This window comes from Apus apus, chromosome 4, assembly GCF_020740795.1.
Source record: "Apus apus isolate bApuApu2 chromosome 4, bApuApu2.pri.cur, whole genome shotgun sequence".
NCBI classification, from domain to species: Eukaryota; Metazoa; Chordata; class Aves; order Apodiformes; family Apodidae; genus Apus; species Apus apus.
In genome coordinates this window covers 102,074,662-102,098,033 of record NC_067285.1, presented here as the reverse complement: position 1 = coordinate 102,098,033, position 23,372 = coordinate 102,074,662, and the positions used below count along the sequence as shown (strand labels likewise).

Sequence of the window (23,372 nt, the reverse complement as noted above, 5' to 3'; positions counted from 1 at the left end):
GAAAAAGTGTGATGTTCTCACCAAAGGGCATACACCTAGAGGAAAGGCAAATGCCACTGATGCACTGACAGGGGATGTGACAGCACTTCCTACGGGCTCCTGAAACTCAAGAAATCCAATGGTATGGGAAAGTCTAGATGAAGAGTGAATAATAATTCTGCTCTCCACAGTCAGCTCCTGGTCTACATTAGGGATAAATAATTTTGGCATTACAGATGTACCCTTCTCTTTTCTTATATGGATAAGAACAGCAGCTGAAAGGAAAGTATAGCCAGCTTCATTAGAGAGACACATGCTTCACTGGAGGAAGAACTGGTACCAGTTCCTTCTACAGCTGGCTATTTGTTTCTCTGAAACATAAATACTCTTCTGATAACCTGACTGCTTCCTGTTTAAGTAGAAACAGATCCTGCTGCTGAAAGCATCACAAAGATTCATCTTTCATTTCCTCTCTTTCAGCTGCTGTTTCTGACTCACCATTAGCATTTTTAACTATAAAACTCTCCAGTTATCATTTTCTACCATTCTACCATTACTTCTTAGTACTAAGTACCTAACTCTAATTGTAATGAGGTAATTACTGTTGTTAAATGATGACAGTCCTCTGCTTAAACTGTTAGAACCAATGGTTCTGTCTCTAAAGAAGCCACCACCATAAAATACTGATCAAATAATTTTACACACAGTGGTTGGAAGCAGCATAATACAGATATTTTAGACTAACAATTATCAGGAGACTTTTCTGGACACAATGGCATTTAAATCTGTAATGGATGTCTGAAAGGACAAAGATAGGTATCCACAGGATGAGCTGTAGGCTGCTTGCCACTTAAGGAGGGTTAAAGCTTTTCACTACACTGAACCTGGTCCTTGGATATCAATTCTTAAATAATATTTGATGCATGATGCCCTAGGTGCTTTAACTGCTGTAGTATTGAAGAAGGAACTTTGATTTCCAATGTTGTTGCCAATGCTTCACTTGTAACCTCTCACTTGCACATGTCAAAGACTCTGTGGCAGTGCCTTCACCCCAAGAGAAAGCATTTCAAGTGTGTGGCCCCCTTCAGGCACTGGAAGGCCAGTATAAGGTCTCCCCGGAGCCTTCTCTTCTCCAGGCCAAACAACCTCAACTGTCTCAGCCTGTCTTCATAGTAGAGATGCTCCAGGCCCCTGATCATCTTCGTGGCCCTCCTCTGAACTTGCTCCAGGAGCTCCATGTCCTTCTTGTGTTGGGGGCTCCAGAACTGGACACATTCCAGTTTGGGTCATCTTAGTTCATTCTCCATCAAAACCAATCTGAACTAATGATCTTGTGGGTTCTGGAAGACTAACTGAGCTACAGGAAACGCCTTCAATTTTTGGCCTCTGTACTAAAAATACCCTGCTCCAGCAGTTTCAAATATTGGAATTTCGCCCCCCCTCATTTTTCTAGGGAACAGATGCTAGCTTCAAGAGAATTCTTAGTTCAAAAAAACCTTACCTGAAAAACAACCCTCTGCAACTTAGATGAGAGGAAAACTTCAAACTCACAAGACAAGAAAGAACTCTAGCTAGCCAAATTTCCTCAATATTATGAAGGAAAGTTTATTATTACTTAAGTGCAGGAGGATATTTGCATTGCTATCTGGATAGAGAGATTTGTCTTCCACCACGAAGAATGTAACACTTAGTCCAAGAATTCAGAAGAGTAGAAGGCAGCTTTACAGCATCTTTTTCCTTTCAACAATACCTTAAAAAAAACCCAAAACAAAACAAAAAAACCAAACACCACAAAAACCACCCTACCTTAAAAAAATCCACCTAATATAGCAGGCCTCGCTGTGTTTTACCTAAACTGAACCCTAATCCAGTTGTCTAAGGTGGTTTTCCTGTCATTTACTGAGTGCTTTTATAGGTAGATCTCATGTGGAAAATACAAGTCAGGATGCTCTTCCTACTTTAGAAAGCAAAGCAAAAGAGGTATATTAAAGCCCCTTAAAAAATATTTAAAATTACAAAAAAGGCTGTTACAGCCTGTAGCCATTTTTGGTACAGAAACCTTAGTTTTCCCACCAGAGTTAGACTTCAGCTGTGCCCTCCTCCCTCTTTCAAGCAGCTTCTTGCCCCCCTCCTGCCAAAGACTTGCTCCAGAAGAGCTCTTTATTTGTCCCAGCCACCTGCCTGCCCCACCACAGAGGAAGCAGGGCTTACAGACACTCTCCTTGCCAGCAGTCTCTGCAAGGATTAAGAGCTATTGAAGTTACAGGTGTGGGTACTTTTCACATAGCATTTTATGATGTCCTATCTTCTCTCTTCTTTTTGGCAAACAAGAAGAGAGTTGAGACAAAATAGTCTTGAAGAGATATTTACACTAGTTTATGTGAAAGGCCAAAAAGGCATTACTGCAGGGGAAGGCACCACTTAATAGAATTATGATTGTTGCTGTTCTCATCTAATCATATAATTTTGGCTCCTTTGGGGGTAAAGAGCTTCTTCTACAGAGTACTTTATTATCTGCTACTTCCTAACTGTTTGGGCATGCTTCTTTCCATCTGCAGCATGTTTTCATAGTAAAATGGTACTCCCATTTCCTTGGGCCCCTCTAGCCCTGGTCTCTGTTATACCTTATCTGACTTGAAAGTTGTCAGAATTGTATTTACTTATTTACAAAACTCCTGCCTTGTTTCAGGCTTTTTTCTCCCTCTAAGGCTTGCAATTTCTGCTGTAATTTCACAGATGTACCACACCATTTAGAGCTTTTATGTGTATTTGCTGTCAGACGAGTCTCCTGGGATCCACCCTAACAGGATTCCAGATAGTCTTTGTGTACCTCTTTACAAACAAAATATTAATCCATCCTCATCTCCAAGACTTATTGTATTGGGTTTGCATGGCAAGGTTTTGGTAGCAGAAGTGGTGGCTTCTGTGAAAAGCTGCTAGATGCTTCCTCCATGTCCCACAGAGCCAATGCCAGCTGGTTTAAAGACACACCAGCCAAGACACTTGGCTAAGACCAAGCCCACCAACTACTGTGGCAGCAACTCTGGGATAACGTAGGTAAGAAGGGGAAAGTGTTGCTGTGCAACAGCAACTGCAGCCAGAAAGAGAAGTGAGAATGTGTGAGACAAACAACTCTGGAGACACCCAGGTCAGTGGAGAAGGAAGAGGTGCTCCAGGTGCTGGAGCAGAGATTCCCCTGCAGCCAGTGGTGAAGACCATGGTGAGGCAGGCTGTTCTCCTGCAGCCATGGAGGTTAATGGTGGGGCAGATATCCACCCGAGCCTGTGGAGGACCCCATGCTGGAGAAGGTGGATGCATCAAAGGAGACTGTGACCCTGTGGAAAGTCCACACTGGAGCAGGCTCCTGGAGGACTTGTGAACCTGTGGGGGACCCACACTAGAGCAGTCTGTTCCTGAAGGACTATACCCTATGGAAGGGACCAATGGTGGAGCAGTTCATTAAGATCTACAGCCTGTGGGAAGGACTCACATTGCAGAATTTCATGGAGGACTGTCTCCAGTGGGAGAGGTCCCATGCTGGAGTAAGGGAAGAGTGTGAGGAGTTCTCTCCCTCAAGAGGAAGGAGCAGCAGAGACAATGTGTGATGAACTGACCTCAGTCCCCACTCCTTATCTCCTTGTGCCCCTGGGAGGGAGAGGGCAGAGAAAACTGCGGGTAAGTTAAACCTAGGAGTAAGGGAGGGATGGGGAAAAGGTGTGTTTTAGATTTGGGTTTTGTTTTCTCATCCTACTCTGATTTAATTTGTAATAATTTAGACTAATTTCCTCAAGTCAAGTCTGTTTTGCCTGTGGTTGTAACTGCTGAGTGATCTCCCTGTGCTTATCTTGACCCACAAGGCCTTCATTATATTTTCTCTCCCCTGCCCAGCTGAGGAGGCAAGTGACAGCAGTGTCAGTGGGCACCTGGCAGCCAGGGTTAACCCACCACACTTATTTATTTCCAGAAAGCCCCATTACGATTCTCACTGTTATTATGTCTGCTTTCAATTTGTCTTTTTCTCAGATTATGTCAGCAGTAGATAGAGGGAGAGGCAGAATTATTCTTAAATAAACTGAGCCAAAGGGGAGAGTTTTGAGTATCCCCACAAATAATGAACCAGTCTCTAACACTCTCCTGTAATTCCTTCTCTTTGAATGCAGGCTGTCACCACTGTAATCAGACTCCTATTCAACCCAGCCATTTTTGTAATGACCTAATTCTTCAATACATCCTGTGTCAGGACTTTCAGTTTGGGCTCTCATTTGTGATTTTTTTTTTCTGTCATCACATCTTTACATGTCAAACCCACTTTCAGAGTTTACTTTTTTACATAACTACCTCATCCATACATCTATCCATCCTCAGGCTTTACAAAGTGCCTTGTTTTCTTCAGCAGCCAATGCTTTGCTCTCCTAAAGTATTAATAGAAGTAATAAGTTTGCCAAAGCAAACCTTTCTTGTACAAAATGGGCCTTTCAATTGCCAAAGGCAGAATTTAAATAAATCAATTTCACCTGGTATTTTTCATTAAAGGCAAGTAATAACAGCAAACACTTACTGCAGCCCACTGTTACTTGCTCAATGGTAGCTTATAACATACTTCCCAACTAAACCTTTCAGAGAAATCATTTGTCTCAAGAGTCTTGGAAATGAACTTGTCTTCTCTTTCACTGCAATTGCTTCCTCAAAAACCCCAAAGGAACAAGCAAGTCCTCCTACTGCCACTTGAACTCCCTCCAAAGCACCCATTCTGGTCCTGTTTAGTGGTTTTAGTTTTTAAGTTGTGCAGACTTTTTGCAATGTGATCTCTCCTATATGCAGAGTAGGGTATAAAGTACAAAATTCCATTTCTTATTTATAGTACAAGTTTGGAGAAGCAGGTGGGTACGTATCTGGGCTGTTTTCTCTATAACATACGTTGCAGTCCCTTACTTGAGCCTTCTTGGTCATCCATAAGAAGGACATCCTCTAGAAGGGCTCAGGGTTGGGGAAGAAGTGGAGCACACTATTTTTGTTAGCTTATCAACTCCTTTGTACTGCCAAGAGTGGCATCTTACCAAGTCAGAGACTGTTCAGCCAGCTCTCCCCAGTTGCTGCTATGCATTTTCCAGCTGAACATTGGACTGGGGACTTTTGCCCAGTTTGCCATAAAATGTACCAGCAGGTGTCTGACCCAAACTTTTGTAATTTGAATGTTTCACTACTTCAAATTACTCTTAGAAAATCAGCAACTTCTCTGACTTGTGCCAATGAGACACAGATGCAACACCTCATGTTTAATTATATTTGGAGCTATTTTAGGAGATACGCTCACAGACTCTGATGCTGCAAGAAGGGAGCTGAAAATAGGAGGAGAAATCCTGCATGTGTGTTTCAACAAAATATGTGATGCTTTCCACCACACAGAACAAAAATAACATTTTAAAGTGGGATACATTGTCCGTACAAAGTCAGATGACCATTTTGGAGAAGGCTGGCATATTTTGTAGACCTAAATCAGATCCATTTGACAGCAAGAGAGTATGCTAGTCAAATTTCTCCTTTGTCAGCATTTAGGAAAATTTACAATAACTTCATATTCTCCTCTTTAGAGTTCTACGTGTGGAAGCCTACAACTATTTTAGATACCTGTGCCACAGTCTAGCATTAATGATTAGGAACAATAATATAAGTTGTATGTTTAAAGCATTTTTTTCTAAACACTTCCTAGAGTGAGAAAAAAACTTTCTCTAAAAAAGAAGTATGCAAATATGTAAACTATATTGTTGTGTGTGCCTAGAGTCCTCTCAACTTTGCCTCTTGAATGAAACAGTGAGCAAATGCATCAGACTATACTTTGCAGCAGAACTGAGGCCAACATTAGAGAATCAAGATGTTCCTGGACATTCTGATTTTTTCTAATTAAGCTAAGATATTTAGAAGACAAAAATTAGATTTTAGTCAATATACCATTTTGTCTTAATTTTTTCTCTTAAAATAACTTTCAGCCATCTCTATGTACAACTTTCATATACATATTTAGTCAGGCTACTGCATAATAGGCCTTACCCTGCTTTTATTACTATTATCACTACATTAGATAAAAACTTATTGGATTTGAATAGACTACTCTGTAAATAGCAAAAAGCCAGAATCACAGATCAGCATCCCATAACAGTTTACATTTCTACAGAAGAGTTGTGAATTAAGAGACAGCAGTATAATATGTCACCAAACACTCAGACAATCTGATTATTTAAATGTACTTCATATTTTTAAGGCCAGTGACCAGAATGCAAATTGTCAGTTATAACTGTTGGCTTTGACTGATTTCTCTTTTTGCTGTCATGGAAACCTACATTAAATTAAAGGCAAAGAAACAATGGACCCTAATTGATGCCCCATGCATCTTCTGTACAGTGGAAGTATTGGGCAGTTTTTTGTAACATGATGGTAGCACCCACAACATGCTTTCCAAATGCACAGTTAAAGCATTGCTGCTCAAAAAACATTGTATTTATAGAAAAGTATACATGCATATAAAGAGAAAGAAGCTGTAAGTGCAGGAAAGATAGAAGAGACTCCCTCCCTCTTCCCTCTGGCTGGCATATTTTAAGGGGTAGATTTAAAAGAGAAAAGGCCGTTTTGAACTGCCCTTTTATTCAGTCTGTGCAGCCTGGCAGTTTCTCCATGGAAGCAAGAACAAGCCCAGGTTAGAAGCAACAGACTCTCCTCCTATGAGGAAACATTAGCGTGTGGACACTGGGAGAGAGAGGAAACATCAAGATGACGGCGAGAGGATGTTAAAGAAATAGTTGGACAAAAGGATCTCTCCTCCTCAAACACTACTTTGTCACCTGCCTTCTCTCATTCATCTGTGAACTGTGATATCTCTTTACCTGGATAGGATTTTTTCCACAAAGACTCAGTGTTTGAAGATGTAGGAACCACCACATCTTACTTCTGTAGATTTGTGCTTAGAAGGAAGCAAGCTCAATGTCATGTATGACAGTTTTACAATTGTGCTGTGGCTTCATGTTCAAAATTCAGTATTCACAGAGAATGTGGAAGAGAGTAGAAGGTAGCATGGGTGAAAGTCATGTAAGCTTAATCAGAACTTTTTATTATTAAATCAAGTTCTCCCAGTAAGAAAGACAGGAAATTAAGAGCATTACTTTTTTCCCAGGTTAATCAATGGACAGTTTTGTCTTAACTGCTGATTTTAGACTGCAACAAAACCCACCATGTCTTGGGGAAGAAGGTACTTGTTGGACCCTATAATTTAATTTCACAATCATTATGCATCCTCCACTTCTGTAAGTTACAAATGAATAAAACAAGACATCTTCCCAAGGTCAAACTTAATCACTTCTCACATGACTGATGAAATGGGGGAAAATACCACGCACCACTCTGCTCTGCAGCCCAGTTGCATTTGACAGCTCCATTATTCTGAAGCCACTGACAGCACCCTCAGCTTCTTGTGCCCTATAGCTTAAACCAGGTCACACCTGCAAGGGTGCAGAAGATGTTGCACAGCCAGGGTTCCCTGCTCCAAGAGAGGCTGCACAACAATTTGAAGGGTATCATTTTTCTCTTGGCACTGGGAAAGGGCATAGACAACCCAGGAAAGCACAAGAACCTGGGTGACATGCTGCATTTTCAGATGTCTTCTGAGTAAGAGAGATAAAAACAAACAAGAAAAAGACTTTTGAGTATGAAATGAAACTGCTCATTAGAACAGTTTACAGAACAATGGATGCAGGATCTCATTAAAGCAGGCTCTACTTGTTAAAGTTTGTGAATCTGAACTGGAATATTAGCCACTGCCACTAATCGCTCACTCAATATGCATGTGGCATCAGTCACACTAAGCAGGCAGCAAAAGAAGGAAACACAGGCAAGGCAACATTTATGGGGCATCCAGAAGCTGGCATATCAAAATGCTATTAAAAAGTCCTAAAGATACTCTAATTATTTATCAATTAAAAGAAGAAAGAGAGACATTAAAAAGTACTTTGTTCACAAATTGGAATAAACACATCAAAGAGTTCACCACACATCGAGAGTCTTTGTACAACAAAATGGACTGTCAGCCAGACTACTCCAGAGGAAGTGGGACTGAAAGCAGGAGAGGAAACCCAGGAGACTGCATCTGAGGGAGCATTTCTCTGGGTGTCACAAATGAGTGATAGACCTTGCTTAGCAGAAAAAGGCCTAACAAAATTGATTAGGAGAAGGGACAGATGCAGCATGGAATTTTTTAAAGGCATAAATTAAAGTGAAATACAACCTTACAGAAAAGTTCTATTTCTTCTTCTTTAGCTTTCAACTGGGTGAAAAAGTAATAAAAGTAACATTTCCCCACCTCCCCTACCTGTGTCTCACCCCCGTAAGGCTCAGAGAATCATGTTTTGCTGGCTGTCCCGGGCTGCTGAGGTGGGTGTTGGTCACAGAGCTTCTCTGGAAAATTGCTCATCTTAGAGCCTTTTACTTCAGATGTGCAGGAAAAACTGCTCATTTATTGATAGCACATGTAAACAAGGCATCGACCTCACAGCAACCTACAAAGACATGCTGCTTTCTGTGACTCTGGATCCTCAAATCGCCATTTTCAATGTTTCACTCCTTTTTAAACCCCTGCCTTAACAGTCTTTCCATATTTTTGTATCCTAGTGACTAGTGCCAGTTTCTCAGTAGAGCTAAAATTCCTATTTCCACTTGAAAAAAATGCTGGAATTCCCTGTGCTTCACTGGTATCATTTCATAATTTAGTGATCCCAAATATGGATCAGAATCAAACTTTCGTCATTATTGTTTCACAAGAGCCTTTTTAAACACCAGATAATACCAGGCTTTTAGAAGATACTTTAGGTATCTTGTCTAAGTTCATACTTCCCTGAAGACTGCTTCAATGAAGGCAGCTAGACCATGCCTGAAGACAAATGGAAGATGTGTTTGTACCAGGTTTCAGACCTAGTGAAAATATGTAAGCATTTTTAATATGAACTCTGGATCATCCAGTAAAGCTGCTGCAAGAAAATTGTAAAACTTGTCATTTATTGTTTCCTGCCTGGCAGAAAATGACTTGGGAGTGTTTGTGGACAGCTGGTTGAATGAGCTAGCAGTGTGCCCAGGTGGCCAGGAAGGACAATGGCATCCTGGTTTGTATCAGGAATAGCGTGGCCAGCAGGACTAAGAAAGTGATCCTTCCCCCTCACTGATGAGGCCCCACCTCAAGTACTGTGTTCAGTTCTGGGCCCCTCACTACAGGAAAGATACTGAGATGCTAGATCCTGCCCAGAGAAGGTCGACAAAGCTGATGAAGGGTCTGGAAAACAAACCTTTTGAGGAGTGGCTGAGGTAACTGGGAGTGTTTAGTCTGGAGAAAAGGAGTCTGAGGGAAGACCTTATCACCCTCTATAGCTACCTGAAAGAAGGTTGTAGCAAGGGGATTGATCTCATCTCACTAGTGATAGGACAGGAGGAAAAGAGCTCAAGTTATGCCAGAGGAGGTTTAGGTTGGATGTTAGGAAAAACTTCATTACAGAAAGGTTTATTAAGCACTTGGAACTGGCTGCCAAGAGAAGCAGCTGAATCACAATCCCCGAATGTGTCAAAAAATCATGTAGACACAGTGCTTAGGGATATAGTTTAGCAGTGTACTGGTAAAGCTAGGTTAGAAAATTTTGGTTAAAGGTTGGACTGGATGATCTTACAGTTGTTTTCCAACTGGAATTATTCTATGACCGTATAGCGCTGGTTGTACTAACTGGGAAGAAACAGTGTTTACCCTGCTCTAAAGAATAAATGTACTTGCAAAACTACAGATGTCACCATTTACTAAGTGACAAACAATAACAATAAGGATAATACTTGAGATCAACATAATATTTTATTCCTCTTGGATGTTAATACCTTAATTTCTAAGTTATATCTCTACATTTTTCAACTGCCTTATTAACTCCTAAAATTGCTTGTTAATGTATATAGCTTAGAATATGCTGTTCCATTTTCATCATATCATGTAATCATTTGTCATTTACCAAATTATTTTCTCTATGGAGGAGTATTTTTGTTTCAAGTATTATCTTGAAATAAAGGATATTTTCCTCAAGGGAATAATTAAAGTGTTCTAGTTCAAGGTGAACAAAATATTTTGTTGGTTTTTCTGTTTGTTTGGTTGGGTTTGGTTGGTTTTTTTTGGGTTTGGTGTGGTTTTTTGTTTGGTTGGGGTTTGTTGATTTTTTGTCATTGTTGTTTTTTTCCAGAGTGTTCAGTTTCCACAGAAAGAGCAGCATACACAGAAGTCTATAGCTCATCTCTTCTCTTGTTTGTAGAGACCTGAGAAGCAAAACCTGGTTTTCTTTTCAGGTCTCTTTACTTCCAAATATCAGCAAAGGAAGTTCAGACCTAGAAGAATATGTCTTATTCAGCAATATTGGTTAATTTTCTGTTTAGAATAGATTTTGTACCTACTGAAGGTGAAAAATGCCTTCTTTCACCCCACAGTTCACATCCCTCATTAGGCTCACTATGACCTCTATTTGCATTCTTTTTTCCTTCCACCCTTCTCCCATCCATTTCCCAGCCTTATGGTCAAGAAGAAAGTCTTTTTCCCCCTGGCTACAACTGTTTTGCAGAGGAATTTGAACCATCATCTTCTTTATAGCTCATGACATTTCTTCAGTCATGACAATTTGTAGAAAGTACATCAGTAGAAAAGGTGTCTTAAATCCTCCTTTATGTGGCGTGTACTTATGAAACGAGAACTAGTCTCTTTTAATTAGAACTATTTTTGTATTCCTTGCTTGTTCCAAGGTAGGTGGGCTTGTTTTGTTTCTAATATTGGTGTCCTGACTTTCATATGAACATTTTCCAAATAAAAAGGAATTATTTCCAATCCCCATATGAGACCAACAATATTCTCCAAGAATAAGCCTCAGTATTTTGGACGAGATGTAAGTTTGAAGGATCTGTTCAGTATCAAAGTTTTGCAGTGAAAGTGTTAAGCACTTGTGTTTTTTTTTTCTGTAATCATCACCTACTTTGCATTGCACTCTGGATGTCTATGGATGATTTTACAAATACATCCAAGAGTTTTGCATTCTGATGGCTCTCCCACAGTTGTAGGGCTTTGTTACTGCAGTGCTGAAGGGCAGCTTATATAGTCTACCTTTAGCAGAGCTTTGAGTACAGGCTGATTGCAGTCCCAGACTCCATACCATAGGTAAGAATCGCTCATGCCTGCCTGAAAACAGTAGATTTGCATGATGGACTCATTACTCTGTCACTGATTATGAGAACCACTTTACCTACAGGACCTCAGTTATCAGTTTAATTACACACTCTAGCTATCATGTTTGGCATTCATAACCTTTAAAGAATAGGGAAAAAAAGGATAAAAAAAGAAAACAAAGCACTGTTTGACTAAATTGGCAATAGAGGAATCTGAAGCAAAGTTTAAGGGGTTTTATTCTTTTTTTTCCCTATCTCATTAGGCTGAGAGCACTGAAACCCTGCTCCCTTGCAAGCTCTCCTGAGAATACCCCAGCCACCACACTGCAGCTCTGCTTCTAGCCAAAAAAGAAAAACACTCATCCCTACCACAAATGTGCAGAGGATTACTGTCACTGCACCACAGACCTGAGCCATGGCCAAGGCTAACCCCAAGCTCATAAGGGTCTACGCTGAATAGCAGCCATCCCCCTGTGAAGGGGGAATGAGGCAATAATCACAAATTCGTAAGAGGAACTTGACTGGAACTGAACATTCTTTAAAAAAAAAAAGATCGCTTTTCCCAGTAGTTTAATATTTATCAGTGTTTATGATAAAATTCCTCTTGCAATGAAAGATCTGTGTGAGGAAAAAAATATTATGGGTCAGCAAATAAAATCTGTCTCAGTGAGAACAATGCAGAAGACAGACTCCTAAGAAAGGTCCCAGGTTGCAAAGAGATATACATGAGATGAAATAGCTATTGCAGCAGTTTTTAATGCAAAAAGGATCAAAACTTAAACTATGCCAAAGGCCAACTCCTGCTTTTATGAGGAATGTATTAAAGTTAAGTCCAAAGATATGTATTTCAAGGTGACAGCAATTTCTCACAGGAAACAATTAGTCACAAGAACAAAATTCAATATAGTCAGCCTTGAGACAGTGTTCCAATAATGGCAAATAGTATCTTAGGGTATTAAAAAGAACACAAAAATAAATAACTGTTGGATCATGCATTCATCTGTCACTGAAGATGCTACAGTTAAGGCTCATTTAGCACAAGCATCCAGAGGTTACCAATTGGCAGCATTAAGTCCAGTGTATTTTGACAGCCAGAAATAATATTCTGAATATTTACAACTCAAGACGACTCTTTCCTATATTCTCTTCTTCCAATTATCCTACCCTTCCTGCTGGCTCATCACCTTTCCTGTCCTTTTCCCTCCATCATTTTTTCTTCTAAGTCTCTGGAGAAGAGACAATTTTTTCAACCTCAGATATAAAATTTCTGTATCTTTACCTATTTGAGATCTACAGTAAGGCAGTAATGAACTGATCTAGCTATTTGAGGAAAGTAGTCACCCTTTGTTCCCTCTATAGCAAAAAGTGTTCACCCACCTAAACTCTGCAAGACACACTAAATGTATCTTTCTCCCCTGATTTAAAATCTCTTCTTGCCTGGAAAGGAGTATTACAGCCCATCAGATATCTGGAATAGCCCAGGATTATGCAGCCTGGTCTTCATGACTGTAGCTGAATTTACAAAAGTAGTAAGAACATCTGTTGTATCAATAAACATGTCAGTGCCTTCTTCCCAGCACCAATAGCCTGGACCATGAAACTGTCAGCTTCAAAACCAGGGTCAGTACACGCAAGCTGCTACTGGGAGCAAACTGGCTGTACCTGAGGCTTCTCTGGGATAGTGCTCATGCCCCAGCCCACAGCTAAGCTAGGAGTGGGTCTAAAAAGCAATCAGCAGTATGGAAGGTTAGGTCTAAGAGTCCAGAAAGGAACCTCAATTTTGAATTATTTGCCTAAACTACTAGCCAAGGAGGGCAACATTGTAGTCTTTCTTCCCATAAACCTGGCTTTGAGCAGCTGGGTATAACCAAAAGAGAGGTATGACCATTGAGCACCTTCATTACTCTCCAGCAGAACTGAAAATTTGTCAGATCTGCTGCTTCATGACTTTTTGGGCCTTCACCAGATACTGTAAAACAGACAGCATTACAATCAGACCTGTGTCCTGACAGGGAACACCACAAGCTCCTGGCTTCCTTAAAAAAAAAACCAACAAAAGCAAAACAAAACTGAAAAAACAATAATAATTGGAAAAAAATCCATTAGATTATGAGTGTTACTCACTCTTTGGCATGGAGTCTTCTGAAGCTCAGAAAGCTGTTCATATTAGATAATAGAACAGAAATTTTCCATCTCCTATAAAATATTTTCCTCAAAAAATTAGGTCTTCCATGTCTAGGCAAGTTACAAAGCCACACCACAACCATCACTAAAGAAACTCACCTAAAACCAACCTAAGCCACCACCTCTTGCTGCTTGGGGTTTTTAATAAGTAATTGATGCCCTTTGATTGGTTGTTTTCAGCTCCACCCAGCAATAAAACACTTGGCCAGGAGGTCTTTCTTCCCTGAGCTTGTAGTTTTAAGCACATTTCTGAGGCCAGCCTGAATAGCAGAGCTATGCAATGGGGAACTCCATGGTGATGGTTCTCCCAGACTATTCTAGTAAGGGCATGTTCATAAGGAAGTCATAATTGAAATTGAACAAATAATTGGTTCTCTCGCATTCTTTTTCCGCTTTTTTACCTCCTCTTTCTTTTGTAGGCAGAATGGTCTGTTAGGTGAATTCAGAATTGCATGAACATTTAGGCAAAATGTGTGTTTCTCAGTTGTTCCAGGTTTTCAGTTTAGTCTCGCTCTAGCTGATCTCATGAAACACATTCAGTTTCCAGAGACTGGTGAGTAGAAAGCAAAATACATCACAGCCTGGTCTTGTGGGGGATGTATCTGCCCATGCAGGGAAGTTGGAACTGGGTGATCTTTAAGGTCCCTTCCAAGCCAAACCATTCCACAGTTCTATGATACATCAAAATATAGAGCAGCTCTGAAAATACAGCTAACACTTCTTTATGGGTTGTTAAATACATCAAACGTATTGTCCTGTTTGTACTAGGAAAACTACCTATAAGCTGACAAAAGCAAATTGTCATTCTTCTCTCTGCTGCATTGGAAATTTTTCTGACAATTTTAAAAGGATATAACAGCATTAAGCAAAATACTATAAATAGGATTGCTTCAAAAGTTTTGAGGAATGGTCCATATTTTATTTTTTTTTTTTTTGCTTAGAAGCATTTCTCTGTTCTACACCATCAGAGAAACCATTCTGGTACACAGGTTTTTTTTGCAAAAAGCTTCTGTCTTTTGTGGTAAGCGGTATTGTTTTCAGAGCAGCCAGCAGATCTAGTCATGTTTGAAGACAATTTATGTAATTACAGGTTTGGCCACATTGGTAGGTAAGAAGTAACCTGGCTTTTGGCACAGTTCTAATGTACATTGTGAGAAAGATTTTTAAAACATGGATCTTTTCAAGAATGTTATTTATCTTGCCCAGGGGACACCCAGATATTTGGAGAAGGATAAACATGAATAAAATGCTAGAAGAGAGGCACATTGTAGTCTTAAGGTGGATCTGTGTTAGGACCTGACATTTCTACACCTAATTCATCTATGCTTGAAATACATATGATATACAAAAGTTCTGATAAAAACGGGACTGCTTTTCATTTTAAGAAGGAATGTCTATTATCAGAAATGCCTCTAACAGTGATAAAACTGGCTACAAGGCTCACATATCTTTTAGCATTTATTCAATTTCATTCCTAAAATGAAGCTTATAAATCAACCCCAAGCCCTTCCTGAAAAACCTTGTTATCCTCCAAGCTATTATGAGCATTTACAGAGTGGTTCTTTTCTGTGTTAGATGTTATGAAAGACAGTTCATACTTCAAATAATAAGATTTATAAGTTGAGATTGTGAAGCTAAATTTAATAAAGCTCAGAGAAGATGCATGATCCTCAAAAAGCTTTTTTAATATAGATCTGTTGGAGTTGAGATGCTACCCCTGTTTAATATTTTATAAGTATTTATTTATATAAATATTAAAATATTTTAAAATATAATTAAATTTATGTTTTATGTGTTTGTATATTTATATATTTATATTTGTTGAGTCCTAAGCTGTAGGAACAAAAGTCCTGGTTGATGCAGACACCAACCCACTGACGGTGAAGGAAGAGTTGGTGTGTCAACTGTTACAGAATCTTGGCCCATACAAATTGATGGGCCCAGATGTCCATGTTTTGGTCCCAGATCTACACAAAGGATGTGGACAGACTGCAAAAGGTCCAGAGAAGGGCCACAAGAATGATCAGAGGGTTGGAGGACCTGCCATGTGAGGAGAGGTTGAGAAAACTGGGTTTGTTCAGCCTTGAGAAAAGAAGACTTCAGGATCTCCACAGGAGGAACTTGCACCTGTTATCCCTTGTCTTTTCCATCTGACTCCTTGTAAAAAGGAAGTCTCCATCTTCTTGGTAGTCACCCTCTAATCCTGGAACATGGCAATAAGGCAGATTTGTCCTTACCTTCTCACAGTAATTACTTCTGGATATCCTTGGGAAATCCAAGTTGAATATCCCAGAAAGGGATAAAGATGCCACTCAGTTTTAGTAGACTGATGGGATTTCTTAGTTTCAGTCACCAAAATCTTACCTTAGGCAGGGTTTCTGTAAACTGGTATGCACCCTTGGAGAGTGTGGTAGAGCCTAGAAAGACAAACTAGTCCAAAAGAGCCCAGTCAAAATAAACTCAACATTTACAGAAGCTGCAGCTCTGTTATTAGCCATACACCAGGATGTAACTATTCCTTTCTAAATCAATATTTCAGTTTGTGAAACAAGATAGCTTTAGTAGCTCCAATTATGGCCCATCGGTACATTTACAATGCAGTTAAGAAAATGAACAGGAAAAAATCCAACTCAGAAAATTGAAGCTGGGGAAGAAATGCAGCTTCAACTGTTTCCTTCCCTTAGTATGCCAGGAATTGACTCATAAGAGGAACTCTCATGGATTCCTGTTAATCATTGAGTAAATGTTATAGCTACAATGTAAATGTGTTTTATGCAAATTATTATTGCGTTTAAACTGCAAGTGAAAATACATTAAACAGGCTAGTAATTCACCAACAATAAATTAAAATGCTGTTATTTTGAGATTATTGCTGGGAATACATAAAACATGTTTAAGTAATATTTCATTTGAAATTGCAGTGTTCCTTTTTTCATGGTAGTGAAGAAACAACTAAAATGCAGTTTCAATTATTGAGTACATACAGTGTATTTAATATTTTTAAGAGCTTCATATGGCTTAGTGTTGCTAAAACAGATGTGATCTTTACTCATGGGTCACTTGTGACTTGTTTTGCTCTTGTTTCAGTTCAGTAGCAGAAGTCAGTATTTAAAGACAACGTGTAGAACATCTTGAAATTCAAGCAAAAGTTGAGATAGAGAGTTCAGAGGTCTGGAACATGCTACAGCAGTCTGCAAGTGTAGGCACTCCAAAAATATATCAGAAGCTATTTTAAATTCATTTAGGAATGTGCAAGGCTAATTATAGAAATTTATTATGGGCCTGGTACAAAGTATGAGTTATTTGGGATAGACTAGATTAGTTTAGGGGACATTTGGGTTCAAGACTTTCCTTTGCTGTGCTAGCCCATGATGAAGTACAGGTTCTCCAGTAGCTCACTCTGGAATCACTAGACACTTGAATGTGTAATGTTTGAGGTGAACACCCAAGGTGAAAATTATAAAAGTTAATGAAATTTTTATTTGAAAATTTTCTACAGCTCTAATTGTATCTGACCAAGTCCCTGGATCTGCCATTTATCATGTGGTTTGATGGGTGGGCAGGATTCCCCTATGCCTTCCCTTCAAAGAAAAATCTTGTCATTCTCCCTAATAAGCATCCTAGATAAACTGCTCAACTATGAGCATTGCTAGAGACATTGAATATAGAGCATTGTTAGTGCACTGGTGCATCTTGACTGATGTCCTTTTTGCCTGAAATGTTTTGTTAATTCTAGAGTACTACATATCTCTCATTTTCTTCATTTCTCATATACACATACAGTAAAACATTTAAGTCTTGAGGTCTTGTGACAGTAACTCAGAAGCACCAGAAGAATAAATTAATTCTTTACAATAAAAATTATCATCACACCCAACACATTTTAGGGTATTGCTTATTTCAGGTTTAATGTTTGGCATGAAAAAATAAAGAATATTTATTAGCTGTTTATAATTCAGTAATTGGAATCTAACATACTTTTTGTTTCATAACAAATATTTGATCTTTAGTCCTTCAACACTGTTATGTTTACTGAAGTATCTTGTAGATCATGTTAACCTATGACTGTTTCTGCACAGTGTCTAGTTACACAATGGAAATCTTTGTCATCCCTTGATAAAGAAGAAAAGTTTGTGTGAGTTCAAAAGAGATCAAACAAAAGCATGAAAGAAAAATCCACAGGCTCTTAAGCACAGAGATACCACATCTTTGGTGAAGAAACTCCCAGAATACAGGTTGCTGGAACCTTGGAAAATATCCTGGGAAAGTTTTGTATTACAGTCACAATGTGTATATATTTTTCTTTAAGTCTCTAACAAGATATTAGTTTAGCTCAAGTGTGATCATTCATGTCAAGTGGAGAGTACAGAAGACACACACATATATACATATACATATACATATATATATTAGGTCCTTTTTAATTAATTTTGGGATAAAATCCTTTCCTGGTATAAGTGACTGCAATTATCCTAAAGCTGCATTCATTCAAGACAGAACATAATTTGGCTTTTAATTTATGAAAGATGCTAAGCTGACAACAAGAAATTTTTCACCTGTACAGATCAAAAGTGAGGTAAAAGATGGGCAAAATCTGTAGTTTAGACACTGACCTTCAGAAAGACAGATAAAAGCAGAAGGTCTCTTTGCACTGGGACTATCTGCAGTCAATCAAGCTGCTCATGATCAGAAGAATTTTCATATCATAATGGTTTATGGTCCCTTTTCTTAAATGATATGCAATTTTTTTGTAAGGGAGGGAAAGTCTGCACTTTATTACAACTATCACTATATAAAAGCCAGCAGATCTTTTCAGTTGATGTAATTGAAAGTAGCCATTACTTGACCAACATTTTCTCACATTCATATATGACCAAGGCATGCAGTGGCTTACACAGGGAAGGCAAGAGAAATTTCAGGTGACAGAAAGATGCTTTTCTGTTGTTCAATGTCAGATGTTTTTTTAAGAGTAATTGAGCTTTGACTTTTCTCTGAGCCAGCTGCAAAAAATTTAACTAAATGGTTGTGTTTGATATTCCACAGCCTTGTAACAGAGATTTAGTCCAGGTATTGTAGAGAAGAAATTATAAAGTTGGGCAGAACATCACATTTCCACACACTATTGTAACAATCTGGAGAGAAACCGAACCAGAAATGAAAATTTGAATGTGACGTTTAAATATTGCAACACAAAAGGATGTCTTTAAATTACTCATGAAAAATAAAACCGCAGCAAAATGTAAATAGCTTAAAAAAAGAGGTCACGATTTATTTATTGTTTTTTCTTTTCAGCTCTCCAGCCTTCCATAGCCTGAACTGATTAGTGGTAAGGAAGAAACAAGAGTTCCTCAATAGTATTTTTAAGGTTTACTTACCATAGATTGACTAGGAAAGGATGCTCTAGGCCTTGCATTATCTGTAGCTCCCGAAAAACATTTCGAACTTCATCTCTCTCAATGCACTTCTGTTTATTCATGTATTTCATGGCATACATTTTCTTGGTGTCTCTCTTCTGTACAATGCACACCTAATTGACAGCAAAGTAAAAGGCAAATTTTGACACCTACATAGAACAAATACGATTGTGACTTCGAAAAAAAAACCAAAACAAACCTTTTACAATATTTCAACAATCTAGATCTGGATGCCACAATGACACCTTCAGAAAGTCCACATTACAGCTAAGCAGGATTCTTTATAATAGATTGTCATTAATATATTAACAAAAGAACACACCACGCCTGCATAAGAAGAAATGAGTACCCAAAAAAGTGGCATAATGATCAGAAGTTACGTGGTAAAGCTGGGAGGAGAACATTCCGGTTGCTCGGATCATGGGTTGTTTCATTAGTCACAGAAATTACTGCCTCCTGCCTAGGAAAATGCACAATCATTGTCCTCATTTCCACAAGTCAATACACACATCTTGATTACTGCTTCATAAACATAGCCTACCTTCACAAGGCTCAATATTTCATCTAAATACCAGAATTATGCTCCCTTAATTATTGTTGAAAAGAAAAAGAATTTTCCTTCAGAGATTCATCATAATATTTTTGAAGTCACAAGAGACCATTACACTGATTTAGTCTCTGGCAGTAAATTTCTTTCCTTTAGCTTTGTTTGTTGGTTGTTGTTTGTTTTTTTTACAAAAGTCAAATAGTTTTGTAAATGCAAAAAGCAAATCTTAGTCAAGAGAACCCCATGTGAGGCCTGAATTATTTTCATTATAATAGTTTACCCTGTGAACAAAGCTGGAGAGTGTCACCAGCACAACATCTAAGAAATATAATTTTAAATATGATTTATAGCAACAGAGAAATATAAGAGTATATTTAATATTTTGTATTCAGTATATAGAATATTCTGCATCTCATCCCCAAAGCTGGTGTAAACCTCATCTTCATAACAGCCCTACCTGCTACATACATGGAGAAAAACTGTATCTCCAGCAGAATTCTGTTTTGAATTATTTTTCTTGTTAATTTATCAGGTTTTATTCAAGTGACACTCTTAATGTGTCTTCACAACCAAGAGATTATTAGTGAAAATATTATCACACAACATATATATAACTGGTACAACCATATGCTTCAATCAGAATTTTTTGTCATCAGGACCTACACAGACTGTGGACTGGAAGAATCTGGTTTAAATATCACAACTCTGTAGTGTCTAAATTCAAGTGTATTCTGAAGGATTCACCTGGTGTAGGCACTATTACTTTATATGTATCGTTATGTACAGACACACATCAATGCTCAGAGATCAGATTACAGCAGGGTGCCAACCAAAAATAATTTTTTTCATTTGAGCTGTTTTTTAAGGAATTTGCATGCTCAAATTTCAGAAACTGGAGAAGATAAGTCAACTTCCCACAGCTGAAACCATTGATTTTAACAGGGCATCATGTGGATTCTGTGCCTGGTGATGAGTGACCATCACCGGGGTGAAGATCCTTAAATCAGAGGAAAGGCTCCAGGAGCATATCATCAGTACATGTTTCTTTCCCTACCCTTTTCCAGTCCCTCCAAGAGGAACTGGACCAATGAAACTGAACCATATTTATTTCTCTGCAAGTCTATTCCCATTAAGTGTGTCCTTGAGCTTACATCTACTCCAAAGATTTGAGTTACTAGAGTACCTTTAACCTATAATGATAAGGTATGATTAAGCAGAGTTTCTAATCACCTTTTCTAATGTCAGGACAAGTTCTACTAATTAAGTCAAACATGGGTGGCAATGTTTTGTCTTGAACCCATCAATGCTGCACAATGAAGTTTTGTTTCATTTACCTCCTTGGGCTGTAATGGTAAGTCTGAATGTTGGTGATGTCCTTAATGTAACTAAAGGTTCAAACTCATATAGAAAGAACCCAGGCTATGGAAAAATAGGGAATTAGGGTTGGCCTTGTGGGGGAAGAAAAGGTAGCAGGGGAGCTTAAACTGAAATGGAGGGATGAATATGAATTGTTCAAGCTGACACAAGCTCTTCAACAGTATAAGTACCATTTGTAGGGGCAATTCCTGACATCCTGTCCAAGATTCCGTGGACACTCTAATATAGTGAATCATATTATAAAGTACAACGCTTATGGATTTTGGCTCAGAATCTAAGTCCAGAAGTTCATTTACTTCAATGAATTTGCAGAATGATTTTCATATGGAACTTGGCCAAAATGAGGTGTTTGCAGAAGTCTCCTATCCTGTGAAAAAAGAAGTCTCCCTATTGAACCTTTGACTAGTAACAGTGCTGAGAGAATGGGGCTTTACTCAGCTGAGAATTATAGATTTGACCAATGGGGTAAACTGTGATCATATACAGCATCTAAATATGTAATGTCAATAGGTTTTAAATGACAGCTGTGACTGCAGAAGGCACTCAGGTCTCCTACCTGCCAGTAAAGACAAGGGTACTAAGCACAGCTGAAACAGACCTTCTGTGGGTAGTAGAAGCTTGCCTAGCACACAGCTTTCAAACAGAATGATAGTAAACATTTTCTAGCCATGTGTAGCTCCGCCCATCTTTTTAACATGGTTTCAAAATCCACAGGGTTTTTTAAAGTTACTTCCTAAAAAGAGTCAGGAAAACCAAGCTTTATCCATATGAAAGTTAATGTGAAAAATACCTGACATTCTGTGACAGTTCTGAATAGTAGTGGAGACCTTCCCTGGCATTTCTACCTGCTGGCTGTCAACAGTTCTTCAGAACTTTTCCCCTGCCTCAAGAAAGAAGAAGCCCTTGAGCCCTTGAGCTTCTTAATGGGAAATGTTTGAAACTGGTTGGTTGGTTTTATGGCTTAAATTCTTTTCAAAGGTGTAATTTAAAAATAGGGACAAACAGGTGCTCTGGCACCTCAACAAACAAATTCTGTGATGACTCATTATTGTAGAAGTGTGTGCAGAATTGCCTTATTTACACAGAGCAGTAAGGAAGCCTGTCACGCTCACATTACTAAAACATCCTTTTTCAATTTTTCTGGAGTATCACTTGCCAAAGCCCAGGCAGTGCCCTGCGCACGCTGAAGCGATTGCTTTCAGCAGTAGCTACAGGTGATGCTTTAAACTAAATGGAAGCACCACAAACTCAACAGTTATCCAGCTTCATAGTCAGCAGACAGGGACAAGCACATCCATCTCCACCTAAGGTACATGTCTAAATAGGTCCAGGGGGCCATCTCTAGAGGGATGGCTTCTCTTAGAAAGTCCCTCTTAAGAGACTGTAGGTAGCTAGGTTGGATGTAGGCATGTGTGTTGTACATGTTTAAAGACAGGCATATGAATCCCCATGAATTTGGTGCTTATTTTTAAAAGTCTGTTGTGAAAATACTCCCTTTCTAAAGAGAGTTTTTCAAAATGTCTTAGCTATTATCAAGGGGTTGTATCTTTTTTATATCTGGGAGAAGGTAACAATTTGTTGCCTTCAAAACTATTAGATTAAAAGAAACTTGAACAGAGTGGACTTCTAGTCATTTTCCTTCAGAACCAGGGGAACAAAACCAATAGATTACGGCTTCAGGGCTCAACTTCATTTTTCAGGAGTAACATACACTGTGGTTCAATTCTAAGCTACCTTCTTGGATCTCCCCTGACTTCACATGTAAATAACAGAAAGAGCTTGATCTGTGGATTAAGAGGTCACACAGCCACTGAGACTGCTGTGGGTGACAAGCAGTCACCCACATGAGTGACTATGAGCTATTGCAGAGCAAAGTAAGTGAAGCAACAGAGTTAAGCTAAGGAAAACTAGGGCAGAATTTGCTAATGTTTTGTTGCAGAAAGCTGCATAGTGCTGTGTTGGTGAAGCAGCTATAGGTAACTTCAGAAAAGCACTTCCAGAGCAAAAGATGGTGATGGCTGGAAAATCCAACTTGCTGCAAAACACAGATTTCTCTTGTTTCCCACTAGCTTCAAAAGACTTCTAGCTACCATGTGCTTGGTCCAGAAAGAACATCGGGAAATAGTACTACTTATTCTCAATAAAGCTATTTATGTCTGAGTTTGGTACACGAGTACTTAGACTTCTCAAACTACCTCATGATATGGTCTCATGATAGGTCATAAAAAAAGGAGAGGCACAAAACCTCTGTCAGAGAAAGCTTCTTTGTGCTAGACCACTGTAAGGTGGAGAGCTGTCAGCTAGAGTGCACATCTCAGCCTTGCTCATGTATTGTGAACTTATGCACCAAGTATGTCAGGAGATCGGACTGGGCAGAGTAATCACAGCCCAAGTGGCACTTTATGGGCAGAAGACACTCACCTAAATGTAGGGGACAACAAGATAGAAATCAGCTGTATGTTCCACACTTGATGTGGGAATTGTCAAATCTGCAAAGCATGAACCTAAAATGCTGCTGCCTTGTCTGTTCTAACCCACATACCCTGAAAAATTAATGCTCATAATCTCAGCCTACAAGCAGACTTGGAAAGATTTACACAGAGGCTGGAGAATGGGTGCCATAAGTTTGGTTTTACTCTGCCAGGGAATTTGCT

At 38.9% G+C, this 23,372-nt stretch overlaps 1 protein-coding gene across 3 annotated transcripts in view; it reads right to left on the bottom strand.

The window, feature by feature from the left end:
• Positions 1-23,372, bottom strand: part of STK32B (serine/threonine kinase 32B) — a 162,427-nt gene that overhangs the window by 109,289 nt on the left and 29,766 nt on the right. For all 3 annotated transcript variants that reach the window (XM_051616551.1, XM_051616549.1, XM_051616550.1), the window contains exon 3: positions 18,756-18,907. In XM_051616551.1, the coding sequence (XP_051472511.1) occupies positions 18,756-18,874 (119 nt within the window). In that variant the 5' untranslated portion in view covers positions 18,875-18,907. The remainder of the gene's footprint in view (positions 1-18,755; positions 18,908-23,372) is intronic.